The 21,834-nt window shown below is 47.0% G+C and overlaps 1 protein-coding gene across 1 annotated transcript in view; it reads left to right on the top strand.

Moving 5' to 3' along the window:
- CAMK4 (calcium/calmodulin dependent protein kinase IV) overlaps window positions 1–21,834 on the top strand; it is a 129,340-nt gene that overhangs the window by 69,728 nt on the left and 37,778 nt on the right. The window contains exons 5-6 of the mRNA XM_006161106.2: window positions 6,335–6,425; window positions 9,108–9,182. Of these exons, the coding sequence (XP_006161168.1) occupies window positions 6,335–6,425; window positions 9,108–9,182 (166 nt within the window). The remainder of the gene's footprint in view (window positions 1–6,334; window positions 6,426–9,107; window positions 9,183–21,834) is intronic.

Raw genomic sequence — 21,834 nt, 5'->3', positions numbered from 1 at the left:
GGGGACAAAAATAAGGTTATGTGTGTTGAATTAAAAAACAAGAGGAAAGAAAACTCGGGCAGTGAGTGGGGACCCCTGTCCAGGGGAGGGCGTCTCTGGCGCCACCTGCATGTCGGGAGAACGTGGGGGTGGCTCGCTCTCGCTGCTTTCCGATGCCTACAGCACCCCTTCTCAGGGAGGCCATGGAGGGGGAAGGGAAGAAGTGACTGGTGAGCGCGCCTCGAAGGGCCGCACAGTAACAGGCTTCGAGGTGCAGCGGCTGCCAGCGAGGCGCTGTGGCTTTTTTTGGGGGAAGGGAAGAGGTGACTGGTGAGCGCAGCTCGAAGGGCCGCACAGTAACAGGCTTCGAGGTGCAGCGGCTGCCAGCGAGGCGCTGTGGCTCTTGCTGGTTCTTTGTTGTACAGCTGACAAAACTGCAGTGAGACTATTTCCCATCCAAGTGGCTGCACAATGCGTCCCTTCCCTCGCTGCCGGACGGTCTTCCTGTAAGCCGAGGGCGATTGCGGTAGCCCCCTCAGCCGGCTCTGCTTTGCACAGTTCTAGCTACCCCTGACAAGTGTGGTCCAGAAACACTACACGGAAAATTCCAGAAACAAAGTACTCATTGGTTTCAAACCGGATGCCGTCCTGAGTGGCGCGATCAGCTCTCGTGCCGTCCCACGCCAGCAGTTGGTGCACGGCCGTCCTTGACCAGGGTAGCATCCTGAGTGTGACGCCACTCCTGGACACTCGGCCACCCACAGTGTCCTGGCTCACTGACCGGCGTGGTGCTCCGGGTGTAGCCGACTGTCGCCACAGGGCCTGTGTCATTGCGTCACCTCATCTCAGCACATGGGCATTGTACCATCCCACACCGCCATGGAGGGTGAGGACAGCAAAATAGAAACGTAGAGGTGCAAAGGGGGGAAGCATCTAACAGACAAAAAATGCCAAGTTCTCTGGTGAAAAAGAATTTTTATCTCTATGTAAAATACATTATGATGGGGACTTTATATAAAATTTAAAAAGTCAAAAAATTAAAGGAATATAAAAGAGGAATAAAGCTTACAAAAGTATTTTGAGAGAAAAGCAAATTCATATAACATTTATGACAGAATATTGTTATCGTTGTTCTGTTGTTTATCAGGGTTAACCTCTTACTGTGACTGATGTGTAAGTCCAGCTTTTTGGCCAGTGTATGTGGAGAAGAAAAACCCAGAGTATAGGGCTGTGCTGTGTTCAGGTTCAGGCTTCCCCTGGAGCTCGGTTCACATCCCTGATGGATCAGCGAGGGTCATGCATAACAAATTCAGTGCATGGGACCAGCAGTTAGTGTAATGGCTATGTCGCTGGACTCCCATGTAGTTGACCACGGTACAAGTCCCGGACCCAGTGGCTTAAACTCATTCCGGGCGCGTGTGCATGCGTGCCCAAGATCCCGAGAGAACAGAGGAGAAGGGATTGCGGCATGGCCATCCCCTCTGGGGAGTGATTTCTCGCTTTCTGTCTCTCTGTCTCTGTCTGTCTGGCGAGTGCACACACTCTATAGCAAAAACCTCTCAAAAAAAAAATTCAGTGCATGGTTCACTCTGTTTGTATTAAGTTACATCTTCTTGGGTCGAGGATTGTGACAAATTGAATGAAAAGCACATACAAAAGTTCTATTAAAGTAGAAATAGGAACAAAAAGCAAATAGAGAAAGGGGGAGGTCAACATACAAAATGAGGCTGTGGTTGTTGAAACCTCTCTTTTTTTTTTTTTTTTTTTGAGAGAGAGGTTTTTGCTATAGGGCACGTACGCTCACCAGAAAGACAGAGACAGAGAGACAGAAAGCAAGAAATCACCCCCCAGGGGGAATGGCCACGCCGCAATCCCTTCTCCTCCCGGGATCTTGGGCACACACTCACACGCGCCCAGCGTGAGTTTAAGCCATCAGTCCGGGATTCGAGCTGCAATCAGCTACATGGGAGTTCAGCGACATAGCCATTATGCTAACTGCTGGTCCCGAAACCTCTTTTTTACTGAGCTTTTGGGCAGCAAAACAGAAGGGGAAAAATGATGAATTATTTAAGGCAGGTATTTTCTGATTGGAATATCCTTACAGAAAAGGGCAACTTTGGCAAATCTAAAGTGATTTCCTTTTTCTTTCTCTGTTTCTTTCTTTCTTTCCTTTCTTTTAGGTTTTGTCATAGGGTACATGCCTTCACCAGAGAGAGAGAGACAGAGACAAGGAAAGGGGGGAAAGTGAGAAATCACCCTCCCCCCAGGGGCGAGGGATGGCCATTCTGTAATCCCTCCTCCTCCATTCTCCTCTCAGGATTTTGGGCACACGTGCATATGCGCCATGCATGATTTTTAAGCCACCAGATCCAGGGCTTGAACTGCAGGTGACCATGTGGGAGTCCAGTACTTTAACCGCCATACCACCTGCTGGCCCCAAGATAACACAATTTTTAAAAACTAAGCCAGTAAGTTAATTGCACTTCTCAGCCTCCAACTTTCTTCTCCTTCTTCTTTTCATTCCTTAAAGTTTTAATTAACTTGTGCATACCTGGTTATTTTCTCTTCCAATTTCTTTATTAAAGGTTGCCAAATGTCAAAATAATCTTTAGTAGTGAGGACCTACAATTGCTGTCAGATTTATTATTTCTTTTTTCAGTAAGTTGTTAATTAATATAAAAGATCATATAAATTGTCTCCTGAATTGCTTAGGTTTTTGTTCTGTTTCTTTGCTTGTCTTTAGTTTTTTAATGAAACTTTTCTCACCTGGTTTACTCTAGAATATCCAGTTATCATGCTTCTTATTTTTTTCTTGTCCTTTATCTATTTATGTTGAATCTACGTAATTTGAATAATCTGTAGTTAAAATTACAATACCTTGATAAGATGTATTCCTCCATAATTAGCTTTTTTTTCAGTTCTGCTTTGTAGTGCAATATTATAAAATCTCTTTGCACAGTTCCCATGACCACACAGTTTGCAAAGCCTTTTCTTCTCTCAGGTATTTCTTCTCCATGTGTAGTGATCTTGAGATGATGAGATTAGCACGTGATGAGATTAGAGGTGTGCGTTTCATTTAAAGCCACTTTGAAAATTAAAGGAAGTATGAGCATTACTCAGCTCTCACGCTGTTCTTTTTATGCCTTGAGAGGCTCTAGGACAGCAGTTCCCAGAGTTCACTGGAGGGTCCCCGAGGTCCTCTCAGGGCCTGCGATGCCAGAACTATCTGATCCAATTGTAGGCGCTTCTCCATACTCGCGAGAGTCGGTGGGATTTTCCGGAGGCTACATGGAGGTGTGGCTTCACAGTCACCTGAGTGCATGTCCTGGATGTCCGTTAACAAGATAATACCACAGTGGATTATGATACAGCCAGCAACACGGATGCCAGAGTTAAACCGAATAAGCCAAAGCGCTATGTGGGATGAGTTTCAAAGACTCACTGCTGAGTAAAAAAAGCAGTGTAAAAAATCCAGATTCATGATCCATTTAAGTAGAACAGTGGAGAAAACCGAGACTCTCTGTGTGTGCACAAACGAGGCATTGTGTAAGGACAGGAGTACATCCTGAGAACGTGTCGTTGACAAACAGCGTGTGCTCACGCACACTGGACGGTGTCGCCCACGCCACACCTAAGCAGGGACGGTAGCCTGCCTCTGGCCACAGACCCGGTGCATGTTCTGGTGCTGACCGTCGGTAACTGAAACACTGTGTAAAGACGTGCATATCCAAACCGATGGAGACATAAAAAAGGCATAGGAAAATACAGTGTAAACACTAAAAATACCCCGTATCTACCCTGGATGGCGCGGGCAGGACTGGGGAGAGGCTCTGGGTGAGTGTCAGTGAGGGAGTGCCCAGTGACTGAAGGCCAGGGACAGGACCACACACAACCATGGACTTCTACACACTGCACTTAGGTGAATTACACACTGAATGTATTATTTCCATTATTTTTTTATCTATATTTTGTTAAGGATACTTTTGCTGTAGGCGTGTGCTCTTGCTGGTGACACAGAGGCAGGAAGACAGAAGCAAGAGATCACCCCTCATGGGGGGTGGCCACAGTGCAGTTCCTTCTCCAGTCTCCTCTCGGGGTCTTGGGCATGTACACACACGTGCCCGGTGTGAGTTTTAAGCCACCAGGTCTGGGGCTCGGACTGTGGTCGACTACATTATGCCATCTTCTGGTCCCGTATTTCTATTATTTCTTAATAGTAAGTTAATCCTGGGGACCAGGAGGTGGCGTGGTGGTTGAGGGCACTGGACTCCCACATGGCTGAGCATGGTTTGAGCCCTGGACCTGATGGCTTGCTTTCTCACTTTCCCTCTCTCTCTTTCTGTCTCTCAAGTTAAAAAGAAATAATGATAATAAAGTTAAATAAAAATTATTTCAAAACAATAATAAATTAATCTTAGCCTACTGTAGCTTTTTTTGTTTTGTGAACTTTATAGGTTTTTAACTTTGATTCATTTGTAATAACCCTTAAGAAAACACATTACATAGCTGTACAAAAATATTTTCCTTTTTTTATCCTAGTCCATAAATTTTTTTCTGTTTTTAACATCCTTTATTATTTTTGTACATATTTTTAGCTTTTCTGTTAAAAATCAAGGCACAAACACACACAAGCCTACGCAGGATCAGGGTTGTAGGTGTCACTGTCCTCCACATCCTGTGCCATGGAGGGCTGGGACAAACTCGTGCGCACGAGATTAAGTCAAGCACAAGAGAAGTGATGCCGTCGGGAAACGTGGTAGACACCGAGGTGTGAGTCTGTGCTGGCGTAACATGGCCTATTTCACAGTAGCCTTTATTTTATTGTTACTATGTTTAAATTTGCTATAGGGCACATGTGCTCACTGGAGAGAGAAAAAGTAAGAAAGCATCCCACAGAGGTGGTGGCCAGGTCGCAATCCCTTCTCTTCCATTTTCCTCCTAGGATTTCGGGCATGCATGCCCAGGCACCTAGCGTGTTTCTCAAGCCAGTGGGTCCAGGACTCGAACTGCACAGTTGGCCATGTGGGAGCCAGTTACTGCAACCACCATGTCACTGACTGGCTCACCTTTTTCTTTTTCAAAACTAAGTAGAAGGAAAGCACTCTAAAATAATGATAAAAGTGGGCCAGCAGGTGGCATGGTAGTTAAGACACTGGACTCCCACATGGCTGACTGCAGTTTGAGTCCTGGACCAGGCAGATTGCTTTCTCACTTTGTCTCTCTGGTGAGCACAGTTGTCCATAGTAAAATTTAGAAAATAATAATAAATAAAATTAAAATAAGTAATTTTTAAAAGAAAAAGTCATGATAAAAGTATAGCAAAAGAAATACGTAAACCAGGAATGTGGGTTACCATTCTTTACGAATACCATGCGCTGTACAGAATTGCACAGGGTGGGTTTTCTGGCTGCAGTCCAGGGCGTTTGCAGCAGCGGCCTCACGAGCGCCTGAGTGTCAGGGTGGCTGCAGCACCTCTGGGCGGGAGGGAGTCTGCACCACCATCCTGTGTGGGTGACTCCTTGTTGGCAGAAACACTAATGTGGCCCCTGGCTGGGTTCATATGTGTAAGTGCATAAAAGAAAAACTCAACCCACTTTTTAAAGAGAGCTTCAAACTGGTAAGTGGTCACTTTTAAAGGGGGCCCTGCAACTGGGGAACATGAGGTCAGGGTGGGACGTCAGCGTTTCCGGGAGCGCTTAGTAGTGTTCCTTGTGTTATGTGCGTTACCTGTAATCTTACAAAATAATATAAAATACAGTAAAATGATCTTTAAGATTCATCTAAAACGTAACTTTCTATAGCTGCATAGATAGTTGAATTTACTAGTTCTCAGAAGAGCCTGTGCAAGCTTTCATCATCATTCGACAATGTGCTTCTTATTAAGGAGAGTTCTCTGTAGTAACTACTCACATCTAAGTGTTTTTCAGGTGGTAATTACGAAGTTTTTGCTATGTCCGTGGATTTGTAAGATTCCACATACGATTATGCTGTTCAGACAATAAACCAGACAAGTGCCAGTGCACAGCACCTTGACTTTATTATGATTCTGATTAGCCAATTACGGCTGGGAAGGCAGTACCACATAGAGAACGGGACTAGCGGTCTCGGAGGAGTAAGCATTTCATTACTGGGAGTTGATTCTGTGCCACCTGAAGTGCAGCTCATGACCTAGGGACTGCGCTAGTCTTCCACGTGTGTAGTTCAAAACCTGTCTTCCTTTATGGCGTTGACTTTGAAATCATAACGCGTGTATGTTGAATCACATAATTTAGGATTATCCTAATTCTGAGAAGATTAATACAGAGTTTGGACCTATGCTAGAATTATAACAGACATTATTACTTTCTCTGTTTAGTACCTACATGAAAATGGGATTGTCCACCGTGACCTCAAACCAGAGAACCTTCTCTATGCAACCCCTGCTCCGGATGCACCCCTCAAAATCGGTGAGAGCCTTCCTGATGTTTTGTGACCCCCTCCCCCAGAGCAGAAGGAGTTTATTTTGTGAGGTTTTTAACTGTGGTTCCATCTGGTTTTGCCTTTATTTAAGTCCCTCAGATATATGACTGCTGTAAAGGAATGAGGCCCTGTTTTGGAAGTGTGAGCTGTTTCCCAGAACGCTGGTCTGGAAATGTTTCCCCGTGGTTGAGCACACAAAGGCAGCAGCTCTTAGAAGTGGCAGGGACCTCAGGAGATGACTTTGTGTTTTGTAGATGAGTTTCGAATGAAGAAAAGGACAGAAAAACGAACAGTTCTGGAGGCCAGCAGGTGGCGTGGTGGCTAAGGCAGCTGCATCCCACATGGCCAACTTTAAGGTTCAAGTCCCAGACCTAGCAGCTTGAAAAACATACCATACCTGTGTGTGTGTGTGTGTGTGTGTGTGTGTGTGTGCAAGCCTAAAATCCTGAGAAGGGGGGATTGCGGTACGTGCCATACATGTATGGGTGCATGCCTAAAGTCCCTGAGAGGAGAAGGGAGCAGAAGGGGTTAAGGCATGGCCATCCCTCTGGGGAGTGATTTCTCACCTTCTCTTTCACTCTGTCTCTGTCTCTCTCTGATGAGTGCACATACCCTATGGTGAAAAATCTAAAACAAAAATGAAACAAAACAACAAAAACCTCACAGCTGTGCTAGGTGTTGGTTCTTAACTTATATCCTACTGATTATTTGAAGCTTACTTTTAAACAATCAAGAACTTTGATGCAAATATTTCATGCATATTTGCGAATCTAGGCTATGAGTCATTTGTTTATATGAACAGAGATAAATTAATATCTGTATTTCCCCAAACGCACTCCACAGAACACTGGTTTGTCAGCAGTGTTAATAAGGGAGAAGAACTCCTTTTGGTTGGAGGTGCTATTTGCAGAGGTGCTATTGCTGGTCAAATAAGTTAGGAAATGCTAGCCTCAAGGTTCAATGATGTTTTATTTCTGCAGGACTTCCCCAGGACCCTAAAAATGCTCCCATGTAGACTGTCGTGTTATATGGCATACAAAGAGGTTTTCCCTAAAGCCTTATTTGACTCTGGGAACCCCCCCCACACACACACACACACATTAAACATTTTGAAGAATCACAGAAATGAACTTTGGGGAATTTTGACCTACTCAAATTTCATTTTTAATTTTTTCGTTTTAATTGCCAAAAGGCATAAGGACTTGCCAGAAACAATGAGACAGAGAGATAGGGAGAAAGAGAAATCACCCCCCAATGGGAATTGGTCATGCTGCAATCCTTTCTCCATATCGCCATCCTGTCAAGATTTGGGCATGCACGCACATACACCCAGCATGTTTTGCAAGCTGCAGGAGCTCGAATTCAAATTGCAGTCCACCACATGGCATCCTGCTCCCTTAAGCTATAGGCTGACTCCCCCCCCCCCCCAAAGAAATCTTCAAATGAGCATTTTAGGGAGAAAGAAGTATTAAATTTTGTTTTTCACGTCCCTGCCAACGAAAATCTTCATTTACCCATATATAATTTACATATATATATTTTTTATTTTGGATTATATATATATATATTTTATTTTGGACAAACTCTCCTTAGTAGAGTCTGTTTGAACTCCTGTGAAGGTCATGGCTCTTCTGGGGCCACCCTTCGTAGCGCTCATTTAAGGAGTTCAGTGCACTTACAAATGTGGACAGCTTTGGAACTTCCGTTGCTCCTGTCGTGGAAAAGCTCGCTCAACACAACGTGCTGCACAAATGCAGGAACTGAAGGCAGAGCCCTGAGTCCTGCCTGCAGCCGGCCTGCTCTCATGACCACTCCTGCAAGGCAGCGGACAGCGGGGACTTTCCACTTCCTTTGACATCCCTTTCAAAGATGCGATCCTTAAAAACATTTCTTTAAATGGATGGGAAGATCCTAGCTTAGGCCGCAGCCCCCCTTTCGGAAGGGCCCCCTGCTGCTCTCCCTGAGGAGGATCAGGCATGTGGGTTTATCCTTGAAGTCTAAGATGGCGCCCATTCTGCACCTGCTTCTCTGAAGAATGGCCTTGACTGGTCTCCTGATGATTCCTGAGTGAGACACACGCCTCCCAGCAAGTAGACCTAGCACCAGCAACTCTGACAGTATTTCACCTAGGTACAATTCTGAAATGAATAAAAAGGGTTTTCGTAAAAAAAAAAAAAGTCTTTAAATGGAGTAAATTCTTATCTGTCAAATGCACTCGGGACTAACATTATTTATTCTCAAACAGAATAATCCTTTTGATGTTTCTGCTTATTTTCATTACATTTATGAAATTCCATTTTTTATTACCTTTCTCAGTGGATTAAAGGTTCTGAATTATACCACTAATTCTCTATTGTCCCTTAGAGTACTGTTACATAAATCTCTGAAGTAATACCATTAAATAAAACAAAACAAAGCTATTTCTTTAAGAAAAAATAGTTTATTTGCTTAAATCTGGGAACTGTTTAGAGGAACAAAGATTAAATATAGGTTCGTGTGTATGCATATAAAGCATTGTGTTTAGCTTCCTACCCTACCCACACCTACCCCATTATCAAATACAAAAAGCAAACAAAATAAATAAGTGCATATTTTTGAATAAAAGTCTTCTGGCATTTGATCAAAGCTGAGAAAAACGTGCTTCACTCACCTCTCTCCTGTGTTGCTAGCTGACTTCGGACTCTCTAAGATTGTGGAACACCAGGTGCTCATGAAGACGGTGTGTGGAACTCCAGGGTACTGCGGTATGCTCTTTAATACTGATATTTTCATTGTTGTTTGAGATCTGCTTTTATTTAATAACCTGATTTTATTTTTGATCCCCTGCGGATAAATGCTTACAGCGTGGTGCAAGTCTCCATCAGGGAGGCACACGTGAGTGTACTCAGACCACGTCTCGTTCTGCGTGGACACCCACCTGAGTAGGTTTCAGGACCCCAGTTAGAATAAGCTCACCTTCGGGCCCAGTCAGAAGCAGGGTGACAATCCCGGCGGGAGTGCAGAGCACAGGGAGCGGCAATCAGACAGCAGCCGGAGCTCTCTGTGGCTTTCGTGGCCTGCCTTGGGGACGGGGTAGGGGTAGAATGGCCTCCACAGTGCTGAGATATGCAGGGCAGCAGTGAGCGTGGTCATGGCGCTGGCCTGCCCTCACCAAGACGAGAGCTTCAGTGGGACTTCCCTCCCGGAGCTGACGCGGTCCCTCCAGACGGGCTGCGCCAAGGCCCCTCCGTCCTTCGCCAGGTCTCCCCGAAGGTGCAGAAGCTTCAGTGTAATCCATAACTGAGATTCAAGCAGAAGCTTTGGATCCGTACTGGCATGTGCCCCATCGCCCCATTTTTTCTCAATGGCTGAATTATTCTGGCAACAACCTAAAAGTCGGTCAAGCTTGCAGAAATGATCAGGTATTCAAAAATTTTTGTGAATAATGAATGTCACAAGTTAAAATCATAATCTGGATTACATAGAAAACAGAGAAGGCTTTGAGTTACCAGTCACAAAATTAGTCATCCTTTTCTCTTAGGATCAGGATCTTTTTACACAAATTCCCTTTCTCTCCTTCATCTCTTCTGCGATCATTTATAAATCACACGTTGCAGTCAGGGCCTGAGTGGCACTAGGAGATGCAGTCTCTCTCCAGGGGCCCACAGTCTACGAGGAAATAGGCGTGGACAAAAACTACAGCACCTTCAGAAATAGCACACTGGGCCAACGATGGTGTGGTGGTTATGGCGGCTGGATCCCACGTGGCTGACTGCGGTCGAGCCCCAGACCTGGTGGCTTGAAAATCACTCTGAGTGCATGTGCATGTGTGCCCAAAATCCCGAGAGAAGAACGGAGGAAACAGTGTGACCCCCCCCCACGAGGGCGGGGGGACTTTCTCTCTCTCTCTCTCTCTCTCTCTCTCCTCTCTCTTTCTCTGTCTCGGGTGAATGAATGTGCCTTCTAGCAAAATTAAAAAAAAAAAAGAAAAGAAAGAAATACCATGCTGTGTGTATGGAAAAGCCACTATGGAAACATAGCAGGAGGGCCAAGTTCGGAGTCATCTCTCTGGCCTTCTCTAGCATTTATATCTGGAGGCACTTGGAAATAGACACAGCGCAACTCCATTGCTAGCTCATTTTAGTAACTCGAATTCACGGCCCTCTGATGGGAGACGTGCAGTAAGATATTCATTGGAGCAAATGTCTGATTAAATCCAAAGAATTGTAATGCTAGAAGGAACTTCAAAGTGCTTTTACTCACGTTCTCATTTTACCAAGGTCTGGATAGTAAGTGACATCCCCATGACCCCACATCTAGTTACCGCTTACTCAACATGAGAACCCGGGTGTCTGAGGGCCTAAGAACAGGCAGGAGTCTCCCTTTAAAAATGAATTTAGGTAAATAGAGCTTCCTTCATATAAATAGTTATAAGTTTCTGCTTTTCTTTTAAAATTCCTTCTATTTAAAATTTGTTTCGGTAGTTTGTCATCGGCCGTGCACACTCACTAGAGAGAGACAGAGATATACAGGGAGAAAGAGAAACAGAAATCACCCCCCAGGGAGGATGGCTACACCACAGTTCCTTCTCTCCATTCTCCTCTCAGGATTTTGTGTACACACACGCACACGTCCCCAGTGTAATTTTCAGGCTGCTGGGCCCAAGACTTGAACTGAACCATTGGCCATATGGGATCCAACATCTTAACATCCACACCACCTTGGTCCCTATTTTAATTTTTAAACCTCTAAAGTATTACTTGGTCATAGTCAAAAGCAAACATCCAAATATGGGTCACCACCGAGATCAGCCCCACGTGTGTCCATCCATGCCCTTTCTCGTGGCTGTTTTTATAGACATTTTATAGTATCGTTTCTGAGGGGTTAGCTTCCCTGATGAGTTTACAACATTATTTCCTTGTGGCTTGATTTTTCATCCATCCAGTCGTTCCCCAGAATCAGGCATGGGTATCTTTCTATTAGATCTTGGCATTGTACCAAGTATTCTTGTTCTGGATCTCAGACTCCTTGAAGCCAGGAGTGGTTCACCAGTTAGGAGTGAGTTCAGAAGCTCTGAATAACCGTGACTTTGCACTAGATGCTGATTTCCCTGGTGTTACAGTCCTGGTGGCTCCTCCACTCCGGCTCTGCAGGTGCCAAGGATCTCAGTGTCCAGGACCCAGGCCTTGTCCTACTGCCCTTGCTATTCCTTAGTCTGCTTCCACACAATCCAAAACGGCTGCTTGAAACCAGTCATTATCTCTGCATTCTACCCCACAGGAAGGAAGAACTAAGGGGGATACCCTCGCACAGTTCCCAGACTTGCCGACACCCCACATGTCTCATTGGCTGTGCTTAGTCATGGTCGCCTCTTGCTGGATGTAGTGCTGTCCCACAGGAATTCAGGGGCTGTTACTAACGTCTTCCTCTGCTCAGGCTCTGCTGACCGCGCCAGAGGCCGGGTAACTTGTAAATACCGGGAATTTGTAGCTCCTTGTCTAGAGGCTCAGGACTCGAAGATGGAGGCACAGGCGGGCTCAGGCTGCTGAGGACTGGCCTCCTAGCTGGGTCCAGTGTGGTGGAAGGCGTGGGGCTCCTGGGACCTCCTTCCACTCTCACGAAGTCATCGCCTCCCAGCGCCACCATCCCTCACACTGTCACCCTGAGGGCTGAGATCTGGGATGGGCGCGAACATCAGAGCAGAGCGTTAAGGATGGAGGTTGGGTAGACAATGGACCGTCTCCCCACAGACTTCCGAAGCCGACCCCAGGCCCAGGGAGGACAGAATACTCACGCACGTTCCGTGCTCGCACGGCGCCTCTTGTTCCACTGTGGTTTTACCGCTCTCGGGTTCCTTAGCGCTGTTCGCTGACCTGTCCACCGTCCTCCATGACGGCGATGTGTGTGCCTTCACTTCCTCCAGTTCACGGGTCCTCACTTGTCCTCCTCCATGTCTTTCATGCTTGCAGGCTTCCGAAACGGGGAGGTGGGGGGCCTCGAGTTAAAACCTTGAGCCTGCTAGGGTTGACCAGTTATCCCCAGTGACTGACCAGTTCCTAGAAGGATTGGGGACGATCGAGAACAGAGGGGTACGACAAACAGGCCTTCCCACAGGAAGAAGTCGACGAGCCGTTCCGTAGTGAGCGTCTAGGAGGCAGGCAGGCCGGGACGCCCTCCTGAGATCCGAGCAGCTCTGGATGGGAGGAGCGGACAGCGCTGGCCTGGCGATCTGGGGTGAGACGCAGCGTCCTACCAGGGACCGGCTTCCCAGCAGGACAGCAGCTGCCTGGTACAGCCCTACAGAATGGCCGTGCATGGTTCACTCGTGGGGAAGACGCGCCCGAAGGTGTAAGGGACTCGGCGGGAAGCACGGAGTTGCCAGGGAGAGGACAGTACGGTCCTGCTCTTCGAGGAGCCCGTGGGCTGTGAAAGAGAAGAGCCCTGTCCACAGCAAGTCAAGGGCTGCCGCCATGAGCACTTGCTTCTCTAGGCCAAAGGCTCAGACACCGGCGGTCTCAGAGAGGCCGGCTGAGCTCTGAGGGCTGAGTAGGAGTTCAGCCAGTGAGGGGTGGCCCGAGGCAGCCCGAGGCAGGCTGGGGGGCATGGCAGTGGAGGGCTGTTGTCACTTCGTCACTTTTGCATGCCCCAAGCAGAGTCCACCGTAGAGGGAGGACTTGGTGGCAGTCCACGGGCCATAGCCTGGAGAATCTGCCGCTCAGGCTCAGGTTCAGCCCTCGTTTGGTGGGGTAGTGGTGATCCACCTGAGGTTTTCGTCAGTGCCATTTTGACGTCAAGTCTGCATTTTACAAACCTCGACGCATTACAGCAGGTGGATCTGGGGGAAGGGGACATGAAGAGAGAGCAGACAGAAAGCCGTTGCAGATGCCTCTCCTCCCCCGGGCTGTCGGAAATCTGCTCGCACACCACAGTCACACCTCCAGCTTCTCGGGAGGTGATGTGTTCGACCTACTCCTAAATAACAACCATTTATGTTTTAAAACTATGGTTGCAAAAATACCACATCAGTCTCGTGTTCTTGCCCTAAACAGGCCCTTCTAACACATACTGCCTTCTTGTAACGGAGGCTCATTTTCTGTTTCTCCTTTCTTTCTTCTCCCCTGCAGGCATCCAGAGCCTGTTAGGGGGCATGCTGGGGGCAAAGAGGGAAGTCAGCGGCTGTGGTGGTGGAGGTGGTCCTGACTGGGGGAGGCAGCAGCTTACCGGAAAGGAGGAGTTTGTCCGATTGTCAGAAAAGGATGTGAAAGAGCATGGAAGTGGGGTGCAGACTTAGGACTATCCCTAAGGGTGAAGGTCCAGAGGGAGCTGAAAGTGCTTTCTGGAGTTGACAGTGCTACACGTCTAATTGGAATCACTGCTGCTTGCTCCAGGGCAGTGAGTCCAATGTACTTACACAGAGCAGTAAGGTTCAAATTGCACATAAAGAACTACATATCATCCATACACACTCTCAACTCCCAGAAAATACACTGAAACACTACCTCAAAATGGGAGACGAGAGGGCAGAAGGTTCAGGGTCCATCTGGGTATAGAAAACATCGGAACACCTGCATTAGGGAGAGACAGAAGCCACAGGAATTCCAGGGCACAGGAAGTGGGTGACTTAGACCAGAGGCAAGATCAGGGTTTTAAATTAAACAACAAAAAATATAGATAATAATGAATACATGTATTTATCTATCTTATAAAAGTTAGACCAATTAAAGCTGACAGTAAGTTGTTCAAGTCCCGAACCCCAGTGGCTTGAAACTCATGCTGGCCTTGTGCATGGGTGTGTATGCCCAGAATCCCAAGAGGAGAATGGAGGAGCGAGGAATGCGGTGTGACCATGCCCCGCTGGGGGTGATTTCTCACTTTTTGTCTCTCTGACAAGTGTACGCGTCCTATGGCAAAAACTTAAAGAATAATAATAAAATGAGACTGTTTCCTGGTAGGGCGGAGACCTCTCCTGGTCACCCTGCATGCTAGCCTTCGCTCCTCTCCCACGTGTCAGCATGTCAGTGGGGCCAGCATCCTCTGAGAGGTGGGCATGGAAGGAACACGCAGACCTGGAGTTGGGGAGAAGACCGAGTGCGAGACTGGGGAGAAGCTTCCTGCCATGGGTGCACAGGTGTACCCAGCGACCGCTTGTGTCTTTCTGTGATGTGGGTGGTCAGGTATGGCCACCCCAGGAGTGCTGGAGAGGCCCAGGGAACAAAACTCACAGGCCCCAGAGACAGGGGTGTGCCAGGCCAGGCCGGGCCACCAGGGAAGACTCCAGGGAGACAGCAGATGTGCAGAGGAGGGCATCGGCCCCGGCCTCCATTGGGTCTCATGGGCGAGGCACAGCAGGGGTGGGGAGTTCAGGGTTGGCCCGTTGGGGTAATGTGGGTGGGCTGGGACTGAGGGGCTCCTTAGTCACCCTAGGTGGTTAAGGCAGAGGAGCTGTCTCCGGGGCTGCTCCAGATAGAGGGGAGCTCGGAATTGGGGACCTGCTTGTCCAAGGCAGTTCCTGGCTGGACCTTTGTCATCTTTAATCATTAACGCCCAGTTACTGTAGCCAGGAAGCTTTTTCAAGAAAAAAAATCCTAACATCCGGGAAAGTGTTAAAATCTTCACTCTACGGAGATGTTATATTGACCTTGGAAGGTGTCAGAGACCCATCGGCCTGACGGAGCTGTGAGCTCGCTCATGACTTATTGCGAGTCTGTTACACCACGGTTCATTATCCGGACATGCCCTGCCTCTAATTCCTGCTTCTAGTGGAAGGCTTTGCAAAGAGCATATTTAGAGAGAGTGGTCGTGTGTGTTTTGCCATCTGTCATTCCTGAGGAAATTTTAAAAAAGGAAAACCAACCATTTGTTGTCTTTCACGGAACCTTCGCCCCAGGCTGTTAATAGAGGAATCACCGTTAAGTGACAGCAGAAGAAGAGTCACAGGTGCTTCACGTTTAAGCGTATTATTTCCTGGGAAATGTGCCCGGCCAAAACCGTGGGCCAGGACAGAAAAGTAAAACCTGCAGTCCAGATAAATGGTATCAATGACTAGTGCCCTAAGTCATCTGTGAAAAGTTTGACTTTGAGGGACCAGCAGTTGGCATAATGGCCTTGTCGCTGGACTCCCATGTAGTTGACTGTGGTTCGAGTCCCAGACCCGGTGGCTTAAACTCAGGCAGGGCGCGTGTGCGTGCTTGCCCAAGATCCTGAGAGGAGAATGGAGAAGGGATTGCGGCGTGGCCATTGCCCCTGGCGGGTGATTTCTCGCTTTCTGTCTCTCTGTCTCTCTCTGTCTTTCTGGTGAGCACACGTGCCCTATAAGAAAAACCTCTCCAAAAGAAGTAAAAAAAGAGTTCAACTTTGAAGAGATTCTCAACATTGGGAAAAGAAGTGGAGAAGTAGGGAACGAGGGAGAAAGGAGAAAGGGAGGGAAGAAGATGAGGAAAGAGGGAAGGGAGGGAGGGAGGGAGGGAGTACCTGTCGGCCATGGCTCCGCGTAAACGTGTTGTAGTGTAACTGTGACCTTAACCACCAACATGCCATCTAGATTTTTAAAAATTTTTCTTTTTTAACTTTATTTTTGTGTCTTAGGGCATACATATGCCCTTTCTCACTGGATAACGAGAGAGGGGGGAAAGTGAGAAATCACTCCCTGGGGGATGGCCACACCACAATCCACTCTCCTTTCTTTCTCCTCCTAGGATTTTGGGCACACGCATATGCACGGTGTGATTTTGAAGCCACCAGGTCCGGTACTTGAACTGCAGTCAACCACGTGGGAATCTAGCACTTTAACCACCACACCACCTGCTGGCCCCAACCAGTCTAGACTCCTAAGGTTTGAAGTCTGTGGATGTTTTAAGCCCACCCTTGCCAATCACAGGAGAGAAGTCCAGGCTGTCAGAGTAGGAGAGAGACCAGGGCAGTCATTGACTAGGTCAGACGGGTACTGCTAACGGCAGCTGCTACCTCACTGGTAACTTCAGTTAATTCAACTCTGTTCGTCCCCCTTTTATGTTTGCACTCGCCTGTGTATTCTGGTTCTCTCTTGGGAGAACTGAAGCTGTGAAGTCTTTATTTCTCTTGGCATTTCCCAAGGTCTCATTATTTTCTGAGACAGTCCCATTGACCTAACTCAGATGGAATATTAATATAAAAATGTCGCACACACTAAGCCCCCTTCACAGCGCTTTGGTGTATGCAGGCTTCAGTGATGTGCTCCTATTCAAACCAGAGCGAGGGCTAATTGTTACCAGCTAAGGACGGAGAACTCTGCACTGAGAATGGGGCGCCTGGTCTGGCGTTTGCGGGTACACATGTTCCGCACAGGTAGACAGAATGACACCGTGTGGGAGCTGTGGGTCCCGCCCTAAGTATCAGCTCTTACCAAGGGGGTGGAATAAGAAAGCAGACCGGCAGTAGGGTGCTGACTGCGGCACGTGCAGGCCGTGGTGACTGTGTGGGCAGGAGGGTCGAACAGATGGTGTCTCCACCAGCCCTGGGAAAGAAGCCTGAGTGGGCCCCCGAAGGGTTGGCAGGTAGCGATGAGCTGTGAGCATGCACGTCACTCCCCTGGGGTCAGGTGGAAGTCACGGCCGGTGGCTATGGCAGCAGGCAAGGGCTGCTGAGGGTGCTGAACGCTGGGCCTGCCCCGTGGAGTGTGGGATGGCTGGGGGCACGCTTCGCCCTCCTCTGCCCCGGCCTGCCTGCTGCTCACGGCCCAGGCTCGCGGCTGGTGTTGCTGTCGGTCTGCCATGGCTGCGGTCGGTCACGCTCCCTGACTCTTCTAGACTCAGAGTCAGATCTTTCCCCCCTCTCCTTGAGTGTGTTAGGGAGACCTGCACTGCGGAGTCCTCACTGCACAGTGGGAGCATCAGGTCTTGTGTGTCACATGCGAAGACGGGGAGTAAATAAGGTCATGTCGGTACAGTTTTAGACCATGCATACTGGGTGTTATAAAGTAATTATTATAATGACCTTATCATGATCGTCGTCATTTATTATAAAAACACAGCAGTTTGGGCCGGCCTGTGGCTCCGTGGCTAGATCCCATATGGCCCACTGCATGGTTTGACTCTTGGACCTGGCAGCTTGGAAAATCACATGGGTCCCTGTGCACGCGGACCCCAGGTCCCTCCCCAGGGGGCGGAGAGGAGGAGAGGAAGGGGTTAGAGAGTGACCGTCCCCATGGGGTGCTTTCCCATCTCTCTCTCTAATGAGCACACATGCCCTCTGGGGTATATCCATTTCTTCGATTAAGAAGTACGATTTTTTTCTTCGTCCTCCCAATAGAAAGTCCTAATATTTACAGAATTAAGTTTGGGGACCTCTGAAGGGACACCATCTCTGCTACAGTTCCTCCATTTTGAAATGAAAGACTCGTTAAAAAATGTCTTCCAAGATTTAACCGCACTTCGTGGTTCCAGCTCAGGTTTTAAACACTTTCCTGGGTTCGCACTTACGGAACGGGACTGGTAGCTGCTGAGAATGGAGAGGGATTCTTTCTGGAGGGCAGAGAGCCGTCAGAAAGGACACGTCCTGGACAGGTGTTAACAAAGACCTGTGTGCTTGCCAGCGAGGGACAGAAGGAGGGAGAGGGAGAAACCACCCCTCCCCATCTTTCTCCTTCATTCTCCTCTCAGGGTTTTGAGATGGTGGCTGGCTGGAGGGCAGACAGCATGGAGGGGAGGAGAGCTGACAGCTGACGTTTACTGAGGTGGGCAAGACGGGGAGTAAATAAGGTCATGTCGGTACAGTTTTAGACCATGCATACTGGGTGTTATAAAGTAATTATTATAATGACTTTATCATGATCGTCGTCATTTATTATAAAAACATAGCAGTTTGGGCCAGCCTGTGGCCCCGTGGCTAGATCCCATATGGCCCACTGCATGGTTTGACTCTTGGACCTGGCAGCTTGGAAAATCACACGGGTCCCTGTGCACGCGGGCCCCAGGTCCCTCCCCAGGGGGCGGAGAGGAGGAGGGGAAGGGGTTAGAGTGTGACCGTCCCCATGGGGTGCTTTCCCATCTCTCTCTCTAATGAGCACACATGCCCTCTGGGGTATATCCATTTCTTCGATTAAGAAGTACGATTTTTTTCTTCGTCCTCCCAATAGAAAGTCCTAATATTTACAGAATTAAGTTTGGGGACCTCTGAAGGGACACCATCTCTGCTACAGTTCCTCCATTTTGAAATGAAAGACTCGTTAAAAATGTCTTCCAAGATTTAACCGCACTTCGTGGTTCCAGCTCAGGTTTTAAACACTTTCCTGGGTTCGCACTTACGGAACGGAACTGGTAGCTGCTGAGAATGGAGAGGGATTCTTTCTGGAGGGCAGAGAGCCGTCAGAAAGGACACGTCCTGGACAGGTGTTAACAAAGACCTGTGTGCTTGCCCGCGAGGGACAGAGGGAGGGAGAGGGAGAAGCCACCCTCCCCATCTTTCCCCCTCATTCTCCTCTCAGGGTTTTGAGATGGTGGTGGCTGGAGGGCAGACAGCATGGAGGGGAGGAGGGCTGACAGCTGACGTTTACTGAGGTGGGCGACTCGTTTTGAGATGGGCCTTAGCTCTCCGAGGGTGTATGTCTGAGCTCAGCAAGGACTTGGCTGTGGATGTCAGTGGGCTTTATGGTGTCCAGGTGGCATGTGAGACTATTGGGCATCCACCGGGCAGAAACGGAGACGACCCAGGCTCACCCCTCAGCAACACTGTCAGAGCAGGCCAGGGACAAGAGGGAGAACCACCGCCAGTTACCGAACTTCCAATAGCGCCCTCTCCAGAAGACAGAATTAGGAATCAGAAAGGGGTGTCTAAGGCAATTTTTGACTCAGTGTGCACAAAACAGCATTCTAATACTGAGGCTGGCATGAAGAGTGTTCACTAAAACTGGCCTCTCCAGATCCAGGGCTATCAGCAAGGAGAGGGGAAGGAGGATGCTGGTCGTTTTTGTGTCACCCAGTAGATTTATAGTTCTGTTACTATGTGCTATACATAGTGTGTAACACTGTGCTATACATAGACACACATACATATATAATATATATACACACATACATATATAATATATATACATACACACATACATATATAATATAAACACATACATATATTATATATACATACACACATACATATATATAATATATACACGCATGCATATATTATATATATACACACATACATATATAATATATATACACACATACATATATAATATATATACATACACACATACATATATAATATAAACACATACATATATTATATATACATACACACATACATATATATAATATATACACGCATGCATATATTATATATATACACACATACATATATAATATATATACACACATACATATATAATATATATACATACACACATACATATATAATATAAACACATACATATATTATATATACATACACACATACATATATATAATATATACATGCATGCATATATTATATATATACACACATACATATATAATATATATACACACATACATATATAATATATATACACACATACATATATATAATATATATACACACAGACATACATATATAATATATATATACATACATACACACTATATATATTATGTACTATATATATATAGTATGTAGTATTAGATAATCTCACCATGAAAGCTATTTGTGTAGTCTGTATATGTAAATTACATTGACAAGTATAGCAACCACTTACTTTTTTCTTTCTTTCTTTCTTTTTTTGAGAAAGATTTTTGCTATAGGGAGTTTGTGCTTGCCAAAGAGACAGAGAGACAGAAAGTGGAAATCGCCTCCTGAGGGAATGGCTATGCCACAATCCCTTCTCCTCCATTCTTCTCTAGGGATTTTTGGGCACACGCGCACACACCGGCATGACTTTTAAGCCTCCAGGTCCAGGACTCGAACCACAGTTGACCATGTGGGAGTCCAGAGACGTAACTGTTATACCAACTGTTGGTCCCAGCAACCACTGACTTTAAGTTAGTCAAATATATTTTGGCTTGAGGTGGCTGGTAAAACCGAGTCTCAAGAGATTGTCTCGTACTGCCCCCTCAGTTCTCAAGTTCTCTTCGAGTTCAGGGATGGCCTTTGAATGCAGTGGCGATCCCCACCTCCTGGGTCTCCATACCATCACCTTTTCTGTGCTCACTTCTACATAAAACACCACTTCTAGAACAGAAGCAGCCGTGCCGGAAATCTCGCCCTCTGGGAGGACTCAGCTCTATTCTTACATGTGTGAGGGTGGGATGATGGCAGGAAAAGAGGTCAAAGGAAGAGGTGATTGATGGCAAGTGGGTAGAAAACTTTAAAATGTGTTATTTTGGCCCTGAACACCCACGGCATGTTCCATTTTAGAATGTTATTACAGAAAGGATATGCATAAAATAAAAATTAGAAGTTTCAAAAGAATCACTATTGATAATTGTCAGTGAGGCTGATAGTTCCTTTAAAGAACACAGTACTTTTCATACTTAGTACACGAGACGGAGTTTAAATTCTATGTCCACTTCTTTATGTTTGCATCTCCATATGCAGAAGAGATTCTTTTTTAGTGTATTTATCTCATTCACGAGAGAATGTGTGCAGCTGCCTGTGCAGGGGAGGGGTTCCTTTGACACGGTCTTGTGCCCTCCAGCTCGTCACGGTCTCGGGTGTGTGTACGTGACATGGTTCAGGTTGACCAAGGAGCCCCGCCTGGGGTTGGCCCCGTGGCTTCCAGCTCCACAGATGAGCGGGTGATGGCCTGCACTGCTATAGATGTAGACCCTCCATGCTGGGCCAGAAGAGGTTCTTATGAGCTGTTAGCATCAGGATGCGCTGGACTTATTTATCTCCCACCTCATCCCGCACGAATTAAAAGACCGCTCTTTAACACTTCATACCTCTTTAACACAGAATATCCCAACTTCCAAGTACCCGGGAGACCGTCTGGTTCAAATCTGGAGGAAATAGCATGTACCTTAAGATGGCAGGGCTCCATGGACTCACAGCAAAGTGAGTTTCACAGGGTTGTAAGAACAAGCTGTGTTGTCGTTTTCCTCTTCTGAAAGCACTAGATGTTCTTAAATGATTTTCTTTTCAGAGTATAACTTAAATAATAAGAGATAAGGTGAGGAAAGTGAACAAGCTATCTTTGCCAGTTAGTAAGATTTATACAAAGAGAAAACCACAGTTCTTGGGGCAAGAAAGACTTTTTTTATTTTTTAACAGCTTAAATGAAGAACATGAAGTGGGAGTTGGATTGACAGATATTTGTTGTGTAAAAACGTCAAGAGCCCTGGAGGATGGCAGGAAGGGAACACAGCGTGCATCCCTCGCGTTTCCAAACACCCTTCCAACTTTTGCATCTCGCTCCCCTGTCACACCACAGACCGCCCCTCGGCGTCTGCCTCCCAGCCGTGTGCA

Source organism: Tupaia chinensis, unplaced genomic scaffold (genome assembly GCF_000334495.1).
Source record: "Tupaia chinensis unplaced genomic scaffold, TupChi_1.0 Scaffold138235_1, whole genome shotgun sequence".
NCBI classification, from domain to species: Eukaryota; Metazoa; Chordata; class Mammalia; order Scandentia; family Tupaiidae; genus Tupaia; species Tupaia belangeri.
Note: the sequence above shows the minus strand (reverse complement) of the source record. Positions and strands in the feature narration are given on the sequence as shown.